This window comes from Galleria mellonella, unplaced genomic scaffold (assembly GCF_026898425.1).
Source record: "Galleria mellonella isolate WM207_F2 unplaced genomic scaffold, CSIRO_AGI_GalMel_v1 utg133, whole genome shotgun sequence".
In the NCBI taxonomy this organism is placed as follows: Eukaryota; Metazoa; Arthropoda; class Insecta; order Lepidoptera; family Pyralidae; genus Galleria; species Galleria mellonella.
Window position 1 is genome coordinate 1020233 of NW_026441990.1, and position 13339 is coordinate 1033571.

General features: G+C 33.5%; 1 protein-coding gene across 1 annotated transcript in view; it reads left to right on the forward strand.

Annotated features, from left to right (window-relative positions):
* The window catches only part of LOC113511233 (sodium-dependent noradrenaline transporter-like), a 60868-nt gene that overhangs the window by 30110 nt on the left and 17419 nt on the right, over positions 1–13339 (forward strand). The window contains exons 3-5 of the mRNA XM_031912197.2: positions 7377–7438; positions 9907–10014; positions 10276–10447. Of these exons, the coding sequence (XP_031768057.2) occupies positions 7377–7438; positions 9907–10014; positions 10276–10447 (342 nt within the window). The remainder of the gene's footprint in view (positions 1–7376; positions 7439–9906; positions 10015–10275; positions 10448–13339) is intronic.

The window sequence follows — 13339 nt, forward strand, 5'->3', positions numbered from 1 at the left end:
ACTGGGTGAAGATATTTACCTACTTATTGATGCCCATTAATTTAAATTAAATTATCCAGTATCAGTTAATAAATAGTACTTAATATATCGGCATATTTATTAGTTTCGAACTTTATGCATCAAGTAACTCGAATTCGAGTTGTCCTCGAAATGTTCAATGTAAATAAACGCAAAGCCTTTGGCGTTGTGGGCAAAAGACCTCACGAAACTTTGTCCCATTCGTAGTCACCGCCGATGGCGGAGAGTAAATAGATTTAATGCGTGGCATATATTGACATTAGACCTCAAAGTCAATTGTTATAACGTAGTATCGTCAGTAAGGGTTAATGACCTATAAGTTCGCAATTTGCCCTGCCCCCAAATATACATTTTTAATTATTGGATTGAATACTCGTATATTATAGAATTTAGATTTTTAAATAGTTTTATATTGAAAAGTGTAATTATATGACAGAATTTAAATAATTACGAAATCGTAACCTTCAAGAAAAGAGCATATTAATTTTTAAAAGGCAAGCATACACCTGCAATGCCTCTGGTGTTACGTGTGCTCATGGGAGGTGGTAGTCACTTAACATCAGGTGAAACGTTTGTCCCCTCTTGTTATATGTAAAAAAAAAATAATCGTCAGCTATTCATATCAAGAATGTGTAAGTACCTAGAAACCACTTACTAGATTCAAAATTTTTTTTTCTTTTTATACCACGAAATCGGTAAAAAAAAACATACAGCTCTCTGATGGTAAACGGTCATTGTAGCTTATAGACGTTACTTGCCCGTTGTAGATCCTGAAAAAACCTTTTCGCAAACATGCTTGGAAATGTGAGCATTATTTTGACAATCTTCTTAGACATAAATCAAAATTGCCGTACTGGCCATACATACGAACTGGCTTACAAATAGAAAGCTGTTTATTAAAAAAAAAAAAAACAAAGGTACATTATGACGCCTGCAAAATTATTATTGTTCATTATTCGTCATTGAACTTAAAAAGTAAAATTGAGTTTTTGATTTCCGCGCATTGTTTGAGAAAAGTACTATATAAGCCTTGGCCACAACTAGGCATTGATGGACTCACGTACGTGTGCCTCGGCTACACCTCGGCCCACATTTGCACGTTCGTCCATCAATGCCTCAGTTGCTGGCCGCTGCAGTAATGTACTATTATACACTTTTTTTTAAAGAATTTTATACTGTAATCTCTAGGAAAAATCTCGGCAGGGAGTTCATTTCACAGCCTGAGCGTTCGCGGAGGAAATTTGTATTTCTCATATAAAATAGAATAGTAAACATGTACGACTAAACAAATACATATAAACATCATCATATAAATACTTAGAGGGCACTTATATATAATCTTATAATAATCATGTTAGTACGTTATATTATTTTACTAAAAACATTAATAGTGAGTGTAATATATGATACTTGAAACGTATGATTATTAAAGTATTCATCTTACATTTTTTTTTTATATAAAAAATATAAAGTTCTTAATTAGTTTAATAAAGATACCATTATAATTTTTTTAATTATTTTATTATATTGTTTATTTTTCTAATTTATTTAAAATATAAAAATTCTAGAAGTCTCTAAAAGATTTCAATGTTTTTCTAGTTGTCACCTTAGACTTAATTATTTTTTAATTAGAGCATAAATTAAAAATTGATTACTTTATGCTTTAACATTTATGAGATATGAGATATTTACTAGAGGGAGACTTTGTACAAAAGTCGTTTGCTTGAGGTACCTTTGTCCCATTCGTGTTTCAACATCTGAGTCCTCAGGAATGGCAACGCATGGGGGATATCATGAGCGTAACAATATACTCTGTTATGTCCATGGTACTGCTCATGTCTATAGGCGACAGTTACTACTTTCCATCAGGTGAGCCGTCAGCTTGATTGCCATTCTAAGTTGTATAAAAAAAAATGAAATAAAGGTAAATAAATAGCTATAATATTTAAAAATAATTCAATGTATAACGGTTTACTATATTCATTTCTCAAAAGAATACAAGTATACACTTAAATAAGATTACAGCCAACTAAAACTAATTATATTATTATATTGTATATATATAAATAAGTACTTTAGCTTAATAACTATTCGAAACACATACTAGATGTTTAATGATCTACTCTGTTTATTGCGTATTTGAAAGAAAACCGCAAGTGCAATTTCAGTTATTTGTTAGTCGTCTCACTAGACGGGAGATATATTGTTATGTTGATATATTGAAATTGTTTTATCTTGTAATTACTCAGTAGAATACCAATGACATATATAAGAATATATCAGAGGGAGACTTTGTACCAAAGTCATTTGCTTGGACACCTCTATCCCATTCGTGTTTCTACCGTGAAGCAATTGTGTTTGCATGGCTGTGTTTGGGTTTGAAGGGTGGGATATGGCAGTAAATTTACAAGGTACAGAGGAATAATACCTGAGCCCTCAGGAATGGCAACGCATGGCGGTATCATGGGCGAAACTGTATACTTTGTTTTGTCCATGGTACTGCTCATGTCTATAGGTGACGGTTACTACTTTCCATCAGGTGGACCGTCAGCTTGTTTACAATTCTGAGGTGGTTATGTATTTTCAGACATGTCTTTGTGTATAACTGACGTTTAGTTGGCATCCTGGGGTATTGGAACCAGATAATTATGGTGTACCCAGAATCTCTTGAAATACGCCTATCATTATCATCATATCAACAGTCCACTATTGAACATATGGCCTCCCTTTATTGGGAGTAGTTACTACGCTTGACAGCATTAAATATGGCAATAAAGAATAGTTACAATTCTAAATATTACAAAATAAATACGGGATCACAATAGAACAATATTTGCTTATTCATGAGTACTCGTAATCAGCAATGCTGTGTTCATAGGCATCTAAACAGGATGAATAATCGAAAAGAAAAGAACCAAATTAATTATTACACCTCTTATTTTAGTAAAAATAATGCTGTTACGATGATTGTATTTTTATAATTATGATTTAATATAAATTAGTAAAAAATAGATAAAGGACAATGTTTCTATTAACATGGCGAATGGAGACCCCATTACTAACAATCTCTTTTCTCTTTATTTAATATGATTAGTAAAATATAGATGAAAGACAATATTTCTATTAAAATGGCGAATGGGAAGAGCTCGAGGATCATCGACTCAAAGACAGTTGACAGTTAATGTCTGTCATTGATAGTTTCTGACGTGGAGGATATAAAAAATAAATAAACGAAGTGATATTTGATTAATTTTAGAATTATTGATAACTAGCTTCTTGCCCGCTACTTTAAATATACGTATTTCAGAAGTAGGAATATTAATGAAATGAAATAGGCTACTTCTAGATGGTGTATCAAGGTAAAACCTACATTAGTTTTTTAGTTAGACCTTTAGGAATACAACATTGGAAACCACATTTCATTTGGTGCTGCCAAAACAAACATACAGACAAAGAGTCAGACAAAATTTTAAAAATTATTGTTTTGGTTTCTATTGGATTTTCAATAATATTATCCATGTACAGATATCGTTCATTATCAGAATATTGTGTATTTCTTGTCCATAATTTTTGTAATGCGGTCAATAAAAAATAAATATACAAAAAAAAAATTGATGAAATAACTTCTTTTTGAAGTCTTTTAAAAATAATTGTCATGACTGATTAGCTTATAGACAGACCCATCATCTGTGATTAAAAAAATCTGAGCGGGTCGAATTTGGATCCGCATTATCTACGCCTGGGATGACGAGCAAAAGCCTGCCGCTTGCAAAAGCTCGTTACCATTATTTTATAAAAAAAAAATAGTAATAATATTTAGGCATCGTGGTGCTATCAAACAGCCTTGACATTGTAATGCAATACAAAAAATAAAATACTCAAGATTTTGTCAGTACCTATTCAACCTGAAATTTGGCCCTGCACAATAGGCACAAAAGTAGTCACTTACAATGTAGATTCTATGCCACGTCAGATCTAGTGTCCTCTATTGTTTGACATAGTTATGTCTATAAATTATTTGCATTGTAAACTATAACCTAATTATGCAATTGTGTTTTGCTAGCTCTCCAACTATTGAAACAAACACATTCTGTTCGTGACTATCTAGTGACTGGGGGTGACAGGTAAATTCCGCACATTTAGCTAGCGGTTACTGCGTATAGTAGTGATATTGTTGTTGGTATATAGATTTTAATAATAGTTATACTGTTATATATACATTTATTAGCCGTGCTTAACGTGACCAAACTACCGTTCGTTCTAAACGTTCTTTACTCTATCCTAATCACCTCAGTGTGGTGTAAGGTCAAATGGATAATCCTTAACTGTGATCCAGGGATCCCAGTAACGAAAATTCTAAATTTTTAAATTCATTTATTCAATAATTTAAAATCATGTTTCACAAAAAAAGAATTCGTTTTAAAAATTAAACTATCGAATACATTTTCATAAAATTTCCATGGATCTAATTGATCCTGTCCAATAAAAAAGATATTCCCAAATCATTTTATAAATATATAGAGTTTTGAGGAAACAAATATAAAAAAATACAACTAAATTAGGGGTTCTCAATTCGGTTCTCAAATGGTTCCCTTTTTTGAAGTCGGTTGAAAATTATTCTCTTGTTTCGGATTTTGGATGATACGCTCGGCATTTGATAACTCCAGACACCACAGCGCGACAACTTTACACGTGTAATAGTACCCCATATTTTATGAAATTACATCTCTTTCTAATGATAATATTTCTTCCACGTACCTCCTGAATGTTCACGTTAATCTTCAAAATCACTCAATCAATTTTAATGAAATTTTCATAATGTGTAATATTTAATTCAACTAGAGATATGAAGCAAGCAATAGAGAGAGGAAAAATTTTTTTTCCTGATAAAAATAATAAAGCCCGGTAATAAAGTCCCACGAACACTCAGGTTATGGAATGAGCTCCCTGCCGAGGTTTTCCCAAGAGACTACAGCATGGGGTTTTTCAAAAGAGGGGTAAAGAGGTTTCTTAAGGGTCGGCAACGCACGCGTAATACCTTTGGTATTGCAGGTGTTCATAGGCTACGGTAACTGCTTACCATCAGGTGGGCCGTATGCTTGTTTGCCACCTCAGTGGTATAAAAAAAAAGATGGCGGTAGGGAGAAAAGAACGTTTAGGGGTTAACTAGTATTGCAGTGTAAACACAATTGTTGAATGCATCCTGTAAAATTTAAGATGGGAGAGAAAATGATTTGACCAAATGATCGACACTACGCTACGGCTGCAGGCGGCTGTAGGCGGGTCCCCCATATTGAATACTGTGGAGTGTCAGTCACTTCACAGCACTGTTTGTTTAGGCAACCCTATGAACCGTATATAGGGTATTTTTGTTTCGTTGTTTAGAAGTTTTTATATAGTATTTTTACCAGAGGGAGACTGTACAAATGTCGATTGCTTGGGTACCTCTGTCTCATTCGTGTTTCAACCGTGAAGCAGTTGTCTTTGCATAGGTGTGTTTCGATTTGAAGGGTGGGATATGGCGTGAATTTACAGCGTGCAGAGGAATAACACTTGAGTCTTCAAGAATGGCAACGCATGGGGGGTATCATGGGCGAAACAGTATATTCTGTTATGTCCATGGTACTGCTCATGTCTCTAGGCGACGGTTACCACTTTCCATCAGGTGGTCCGTCAGCTTGTTTGCCATTCTAAGTTGTATAAAAAAAATAGTAAGTAATAGCACCGTAAACATATTTCTCTGTATACCCATATTTCCCTCATACATTACCATGTCTGAGGATTGAATACCTAATGCTCCTGTACTGGAGGAGAAGGGATTGTTAGTACTGCGGACTGTCAGCCCCATTGCTAACAATATACCCTATCAGGTCGACCTCCACATGGTTCCCCCTAGAAACTATCATCCTGAATTCCAGGTGTATTCATCACGGTGAGCTAACTGACCAGCCCTTTCATCCTCACCTATTATCTCCCTCGTTGGTGCCCCGCCACTGTATACCGATAGCGCTGGCGGGGATACTATTCCATTATCATCCATTAAAAAAAATACTCCTGTAATACCGTATCCCACGCTTTAAATTATCTACCCATCTACCAGAGGGAGACTTTGTATAAAAGTCGTATGCTCGGGCACCTCTGTACCATTCGTGTTTCTATCGTGAAGCAGTTGTGTTTGCATGGCTGTGATTTACGTCGGTTTGAAGAGTGGGATATGACAGTGAATTTACAGGGTGCAGAGGAATAACACCTGAATCCTCAGGAATGGTAACGCATGGGAGGTATCATGGGCCAAACAGTATACTCTGTTATGTCCATGGTACTGCTCATGTCTATAGGCGACAGTTACCACTTTCCATCAGGTGGGCCGTCAACTTGTTTGCCATTCTAGATTGCATAAAAAAAAGTTAAAAATTATGCAAGCATTGCTATCTAATTGTAAAAACTCATTTAGGACAAAGACTAAGACGACCTTTATCTACAGTCAAAGTCTACTTCCAATAATTTCGTGGAATCCTTACTTAGTACTCGCTTACATAATTTACGAAACTATTTTTTTTCGTTTTTACTTTATTTTCATTAAGTTCTATTGAAATAAATTATAGTGATCTATCAGTCTATTTGATATGCATATATGTAGTAGTATATAGTGTACCTGATATGTATGTATGTATGTAGGAACTTAAGGCGCTACATTCCTTAAAACGTTATTTTTAAGAGTTTTCTCAAATTAATGTAATAGTAAAATATCTAGTTATTTTATATATATATATATATATATATCAAATGATCAAGAAAAATTTGGTGTCGTGTCGTATCAAGAGGTGAAAAGACTCGCTGAAAATCGTAGTGAGTGGCAAGAGCTCCACCAACAAAAGCACAACTCTAAAACAGGATATACATATATATATATATATATATATATATATATATATATATATATATATATATATATATATTTATATATTAAAATCTACAATCTGTGTTTATGAAATTAATTTATTTGAATTACAAGTTACATAATTTTTTTAAGAAAAAGTGTCTTAAAATCAATAAGCTAAAAAATTTTATTATAAAAATAACAGTAAAAACAAAAGGCCTTTTTAAAAAAATATAGGTTTATACAAGATTTAATCAAATTCGTATGACATTGCTAATAAAAACAATCAATTAAATTAAACTATAAGTAATAAGCATAAACACTGTAATTAGATTGTTGTGCAAAATAAACAATGCAAAAAAAACTACACGTTCAAAGATGAATTACCAAAGATCCATTGATTCAGCACTCTATTTTTAGGTATATGTTATAGTTGATAAATTTTAATGAGGCGCCTTAAATGTGAACTTTGTTTCAGAACCAAGCAACAGGTCGTCGAGCAGCGGCTCCCGGCGCGGCTCCTCCCCCCACAGACCGCAGGCATGTTTCTAGTATACTTACTAATATTATAAATGTGAAAGTGAATTTGTATGTTTGTTACTCTATAGCGGCTTAACGGCTTAATTAATCACTATGAAATTTGCTATACACGCACTTTATGGAGTGGGAAAGGTTACAAGTTACTTTTCATTCCGATCAGTAAACATATCCTGATCTCGCGGACAAAGTCGCGGTTAGTTAATATATACAAAATCCCTTGCTACGATGCTCTTTCACTTTAATCTCCGAAACCGAAAATAATTTTAATATAATTTTGTAAATATGCATAGTTTGCTTCAACTTGAGAGATAGGATAGTTTGTACGCTGGTCGCAGGTCGTCTTAACCCTGCGAGGAGGGATAGCCTTTAACACGTAAAAACAGAAATAGGATCCGGTAGGTGGCGGTAAGTGCCAAACAACGTCTACTGGGTCAGCCAATACTATTAGGTACTTCATATTTTTTCCGAATTAATACTCCTGTAAAGCTTTTCGTACAATTTACATATTGTGTTAAACCATATTAGCCATTGTTAGCTGGCTACTGCTAAACATAGGCCTTCCCCATAAGGGAAGTTTCACAATAGTTGCCACGCTTGGCAGGCGGGTTGGCAACCGCAGTTAGACTTTGATGATGATTTAAAAGGGAGGCCAATTACAATTCCTCTACCGTTAAGGAACCTTAGTCGCTTCTCGTCACCTCGTCCTTTTCCGTGGGTGTCGTACATCCTCGGGAAAGGACGAAGTGGCCCATTCTATGCTAAAACTACACGGCAAAGGATAAAACGATATTGTGGTATGGTTTTTCTTTTTATAGGATTAAAATGGAAAGAAAACCCTGTCTGTGCTCTTGGTGTACGTTGACTGAGTACTAGTGAATAATATATACTAGTGAATAATATTGACGAAGAAGAAGTCAAGTCAGTTGTTCCATTCTGATGAATTTATTAGGAAGTAGCCACGATGGTGTCTAAGGGGAACTGCGTAGTGATTGTCCTGATAGGATATATTGCTAGCAATGGGGCTTTTAGACCCCATAACAATACCTTTCCCCCAGCTTAATTATTAGGTACAATATGACAACATTAGATACAATCTACAATCTCTTTCCTACTGGATGGTATTTTTTTTTCGTGTATAATTTCAAGCATAACATCATTTCAAGCATTGAAGTTTTTTTTTATACTTCTTAGAATGGCAAATAAGCTGACGGCCCACCTGATGGAAAGTTGTAACCGTCGCCTATAGACATGAGCAGTACCATGGATATAATAGAGTATACTGAGGTACTTAGGACAATGAAACCTTAGCGTCATAGGATATAAAGGAGAATCATAGGTTAGTTAAAGAACGTAGTAGTTGTAAGACACATTTTTTTATATGATGACACATATGATAAAAACTAGTATCTGTTATATATAAATGAACTAATTTAGTTCAGATATAGATTAAAACTTGAATGATATCTACCTAAGTAATATTAATAAATTCATTTTGCTCTGAAAATTTATAATTTCTATTTTGGAATTTTTGTAAATTTTTCAAATACATTCTCGCAATATCTAACATATTAAATAACTACCACTTATTATTCTATTTTAAAATTTCTGCTTTTAGACTTTTTCGTATTTATATTATTTTCTCTAAATAGATATTAAAATCATGTTTAATATGTAAATGTTTAAATAAAGCAGTTTAATTAAAGAAATCGTAGAAATTATTATATTGTAAATGCGCCCACGTGCGCAATTTCATTAGTATTTATTAATTATTCCAAATATTCGTATCTATATTATTAATCCATAATTCAATTCATAATATTCAAATGCAATATATAATTGATATATATATATATATATATATATATAATATATATATATATATATATATATATATATATATATATATATATATATATATATATATATATATATATATATATATATAATTAGTGTATTTATTCGACCATATTTTTCTTAGAAAGATCAAAGACTTCTACTACAAATGTCACCTTAGTATCTAAGGTATAGATTCTATTTTATTATGGCAAATTCAACTTTTTACTTCAATGTCTGTGAACCTATATAGACGTGGTCCTTTGTTTGTGTTTGTGAGGAAACGTCTTCAGTAGCGGTTCGGTCAAAGGAGTATTATATTCCTTGGTCGAAACCATATAAATATTTTTACAGATACATTTTTAATTGCTTTAATTGTAGATAATCAATATTTATTACATTCTTTTATTTGCTTGATATTAAAAATAATATTACAAATGTGTAAAATTTTTGTGCTTATTTCTTTATTCTCTATTGAGGCCTCAAAGGGTTATCAAATGTCGTTAAATTTTATTCACACGTAGTATTGCATTGTAATAATGTCTACAAATCAAATCTATTTAAAGCCAAAGACATATTATTTTAGCATGCATGCCGAAGGGAATGTATGTATGTTGAATATTGCATTTCTACAGGATCATGACTGCGGAGGAGCAGACCAAAAGGCCGATGCTGTAGCAGGTAGCAGAGCGAGGCTGAACTACGACAGCGATGGATACCACGATAGCAAGGTTCCCATTATGGTCAGTGTCGATTAATGGCGTTTTAGAAAACTTGTATATCTAATCATAAAGAATAAATTAAACTACTTGCATATATATTTTTATTAATCAAGACAATTTTTTTCATTATTATTCATATTAATATATGTCTCAACTCTCTCAAAAAAGTCCAATATATATATAATGCAACGGCAAATACCCTCAAATTCACGTGTACGAAGAAGTGGGCAGTAGCTAATAATAAATAATAATATTTATAATTTAAATAAAAATTGTATATAGGCTTCTCTGAGTGGAGGCGGGGTGGTGACCCACACGGCACCCTCGTACGAAGAGCAGCGCGCCAGCCCAGCACTACTCAGTCGCGGCACGAGTGGCAATAGTGGGACTCCTGGAGCCCGCAGCGTGAGAGACGATGGCTACTGCTCCGCTAGCAGTACGCCCAGGGCATTTGGTAAGCATGTACTTTAATGTAATAACCACCGGTTTAATTTACGTGCAATTAGATTTTTTTTTATACAACTTAGAATGGCAAACAAGCTGACGGCCCACCTGATGGAAAGTGATAACCGTCGTCTATAGACATGAGCAGTACCATGGACATAACAGAGTATACTGTTTCACCCATGCTACCCCCCATGCGTTGCCGTTCTTGAGGACTCAGGTGTTATTCCTCTGTACCCAGTAAATTCACGCCATATCCCACTCTTCAAACCGAAACACAGCCATGCAAATACAACTGCTTCACGGTTGAAACACAAATGGATTAGATAGAAAAAGCTCCAAGTTTTAGGATCAATTTGTGATTCTTAGTCATGAGCGACAATGACGCGAAGACGAGCCTGACTATAAGCATATTCGTATATTTATTTTATGCTACGTATCTACACAGTTGGTAGGTAGAGAGAGGAATGTAAAAAACCTTTAACCAATTCTGTTGCTCCATTCACTTTCATCATTTGACTTCTTCATCACTTTTAAACCTTCAATAAGTTCTTTAAACCGTTTATTTAAACATTCTAAGAGATATTTTCTTTAAAGGAGCATCCTTAGAAAACGAAATTATTCTATAGTTACTATCCTAGCTTTTCCTGCGATGTCGTATTTATGGATTTTGGAAGTTTTACTCCTTTAGAAACGTTTAAATCGAATCATCAAAATTCCTTTTTTATTGTTTACCTATTCTATATAAAGAACCTATCTGCAACATATCAAGATTCTAGATGTAACGGTTTAAGCTTAGCGTTGATAAAAGGGTCAGACGGTATATATACATACATATATAATCTCATTTACTTCTCTCGTTTGATTTTGGGGATATAAACATATAGTACATTTCATGGATAGCCACTTCTGAGGACTATGGTATTATGTCACTACAAACTTAATTTTTTTCACAACTATTCAAAAATGAACTGGAATAGATTTAGGATTCATGTATGTGAGTTTCTTTATTCCATTATAACTCCTAGATGTCTGAACAGATTTATAAATTTGGGGTGATACTCACAATATATTTTTTAAATAGTTCATTACGAAGTAAATTGTACTTATGTTCTTTGCCGTCACCGGTTAAGAATATTTTAAATTTTCGCCAATTTATTTTCCGGACGCGACTGGATGAAATTGTCCTCCGGGTATTTAATACTTTATCTTTTACAATCATCTTCTGATAAGCTAATATTTAACAACTCAACGTAGATACAGATATAGGGCAAAACTGTACCTGCGAAAGGTTCAAAATATATTTTCTTATTTCAATCTATGTGATCCCTGGGGAAAGTTTCAGCTTCATAATAATTAATATTTGATTTTTAAAATGTCATACACTTTCTGCTGTACTTTGTATTGTTGAATTATTTTTTATGCAACTTACAATGGTAAACAGTGACGGCCCACCTGATGGAAAATGGTAATCGTTGCCTATAGACATGAACATTTAGATATTTCTGAATATAATCAAATAGACTGTGTCGAATGTATCTAATGATGTAGTGAAAAGTCTACGAAATCAGTGTACATATATGAAGCAAAAGATATAACTAAGTGTTATTGTAAGTTTTTGGCACTGGGTTTTATTTGCCTACGCTGCAAAGGGCTTGAAATTAATGGATATCTTATGTTACTAATTTTTTTTATATACCACTAAGGTGACAAATAAGCGTACAGTCCGTCTGATGCGAAACGGTCACTGTAGTCTATGGACTCTTGCAATACTAGAGGTGTAAGCGTACTGATTCTGAACAAACTTTAATACATACTTTTTGATTAACTCTATACTGTAGTTTTTAGAGAAAACCTCAGTAAAGAGCTTGAGAGCGAAGATTTATATATAATAAAATTGAATACTATCTCTACATGAAATATATTTAAGCAAACTTAATATGACGGGTTTTAACAAGACTAATAGAAGCCAAAACAATATTTATTAAATTTTTTTCTGTCAGTCTGATTATATGTTTGTTCTGCCATAACGCAAAAACTACTACTTTAAATTGGATGCGGTTTTTATAGTTGTATTCTTGAAGGTCTAACTTAAAATCTAGTGTAAATTTTATCTTGATGGCCCTTCTAGTTTTTCTACTTTTGAAATCCACGTGTACGAAGTAACGAGCAAATATCTAATATTATAATAATAAAATCGTAAAAAATAATTAAAATATTAAGAGGTAAAAGCTATTAGAATCATTATATTCTCTCGCCTGAATTCCATAGATGAAGAAATAAACAAGAAAGCGCATTCTTAAAACTCAAATTATCGTCGAATACCGAAGTGTGAGGAATGCGATGCTTGCCGGCTTCCATTTTTGAATACCGCCGATAGTCGGCACCTTGGGGAATTATTACGGAATTTTTCCGCCACCGGCACGCCATTATGCGGAAAACCAGGCCGGATTCCGCCGACATTATTAAGATGCGAGTGAATGAAGAGCATTTGCACGACGGAAATAGGGGACAGTGGCCAGTTATCGGAAACTCATCGACTATCGGCACGGAGGCATTTAACCTTTTATAAAACTATAGATAAAATATGCTCACGGTCATAGATGTAATATGAGGTACTCACGATCGTAATTACAAACGAGGTAGCCAGAGGTATTCGTCGATAAATGTGGTAAATGGAGGTATCACTCGATACGCCTATATTCTATATAGCAGGCGTGACTTCGTTTGATTTCTAAAAGACATCCAGCTGTTAAGTTAGTATGGAAGATCAAAACTTTTTGTTCTTTTTCTTAATTTTTGATTCACGAAATGTCTTTCCTAATACATTTTAACATATAATGCATGAGAAGTTTTATGTAAGACTTCTATTTTATCTTGTATGAACTATATTTATTATATA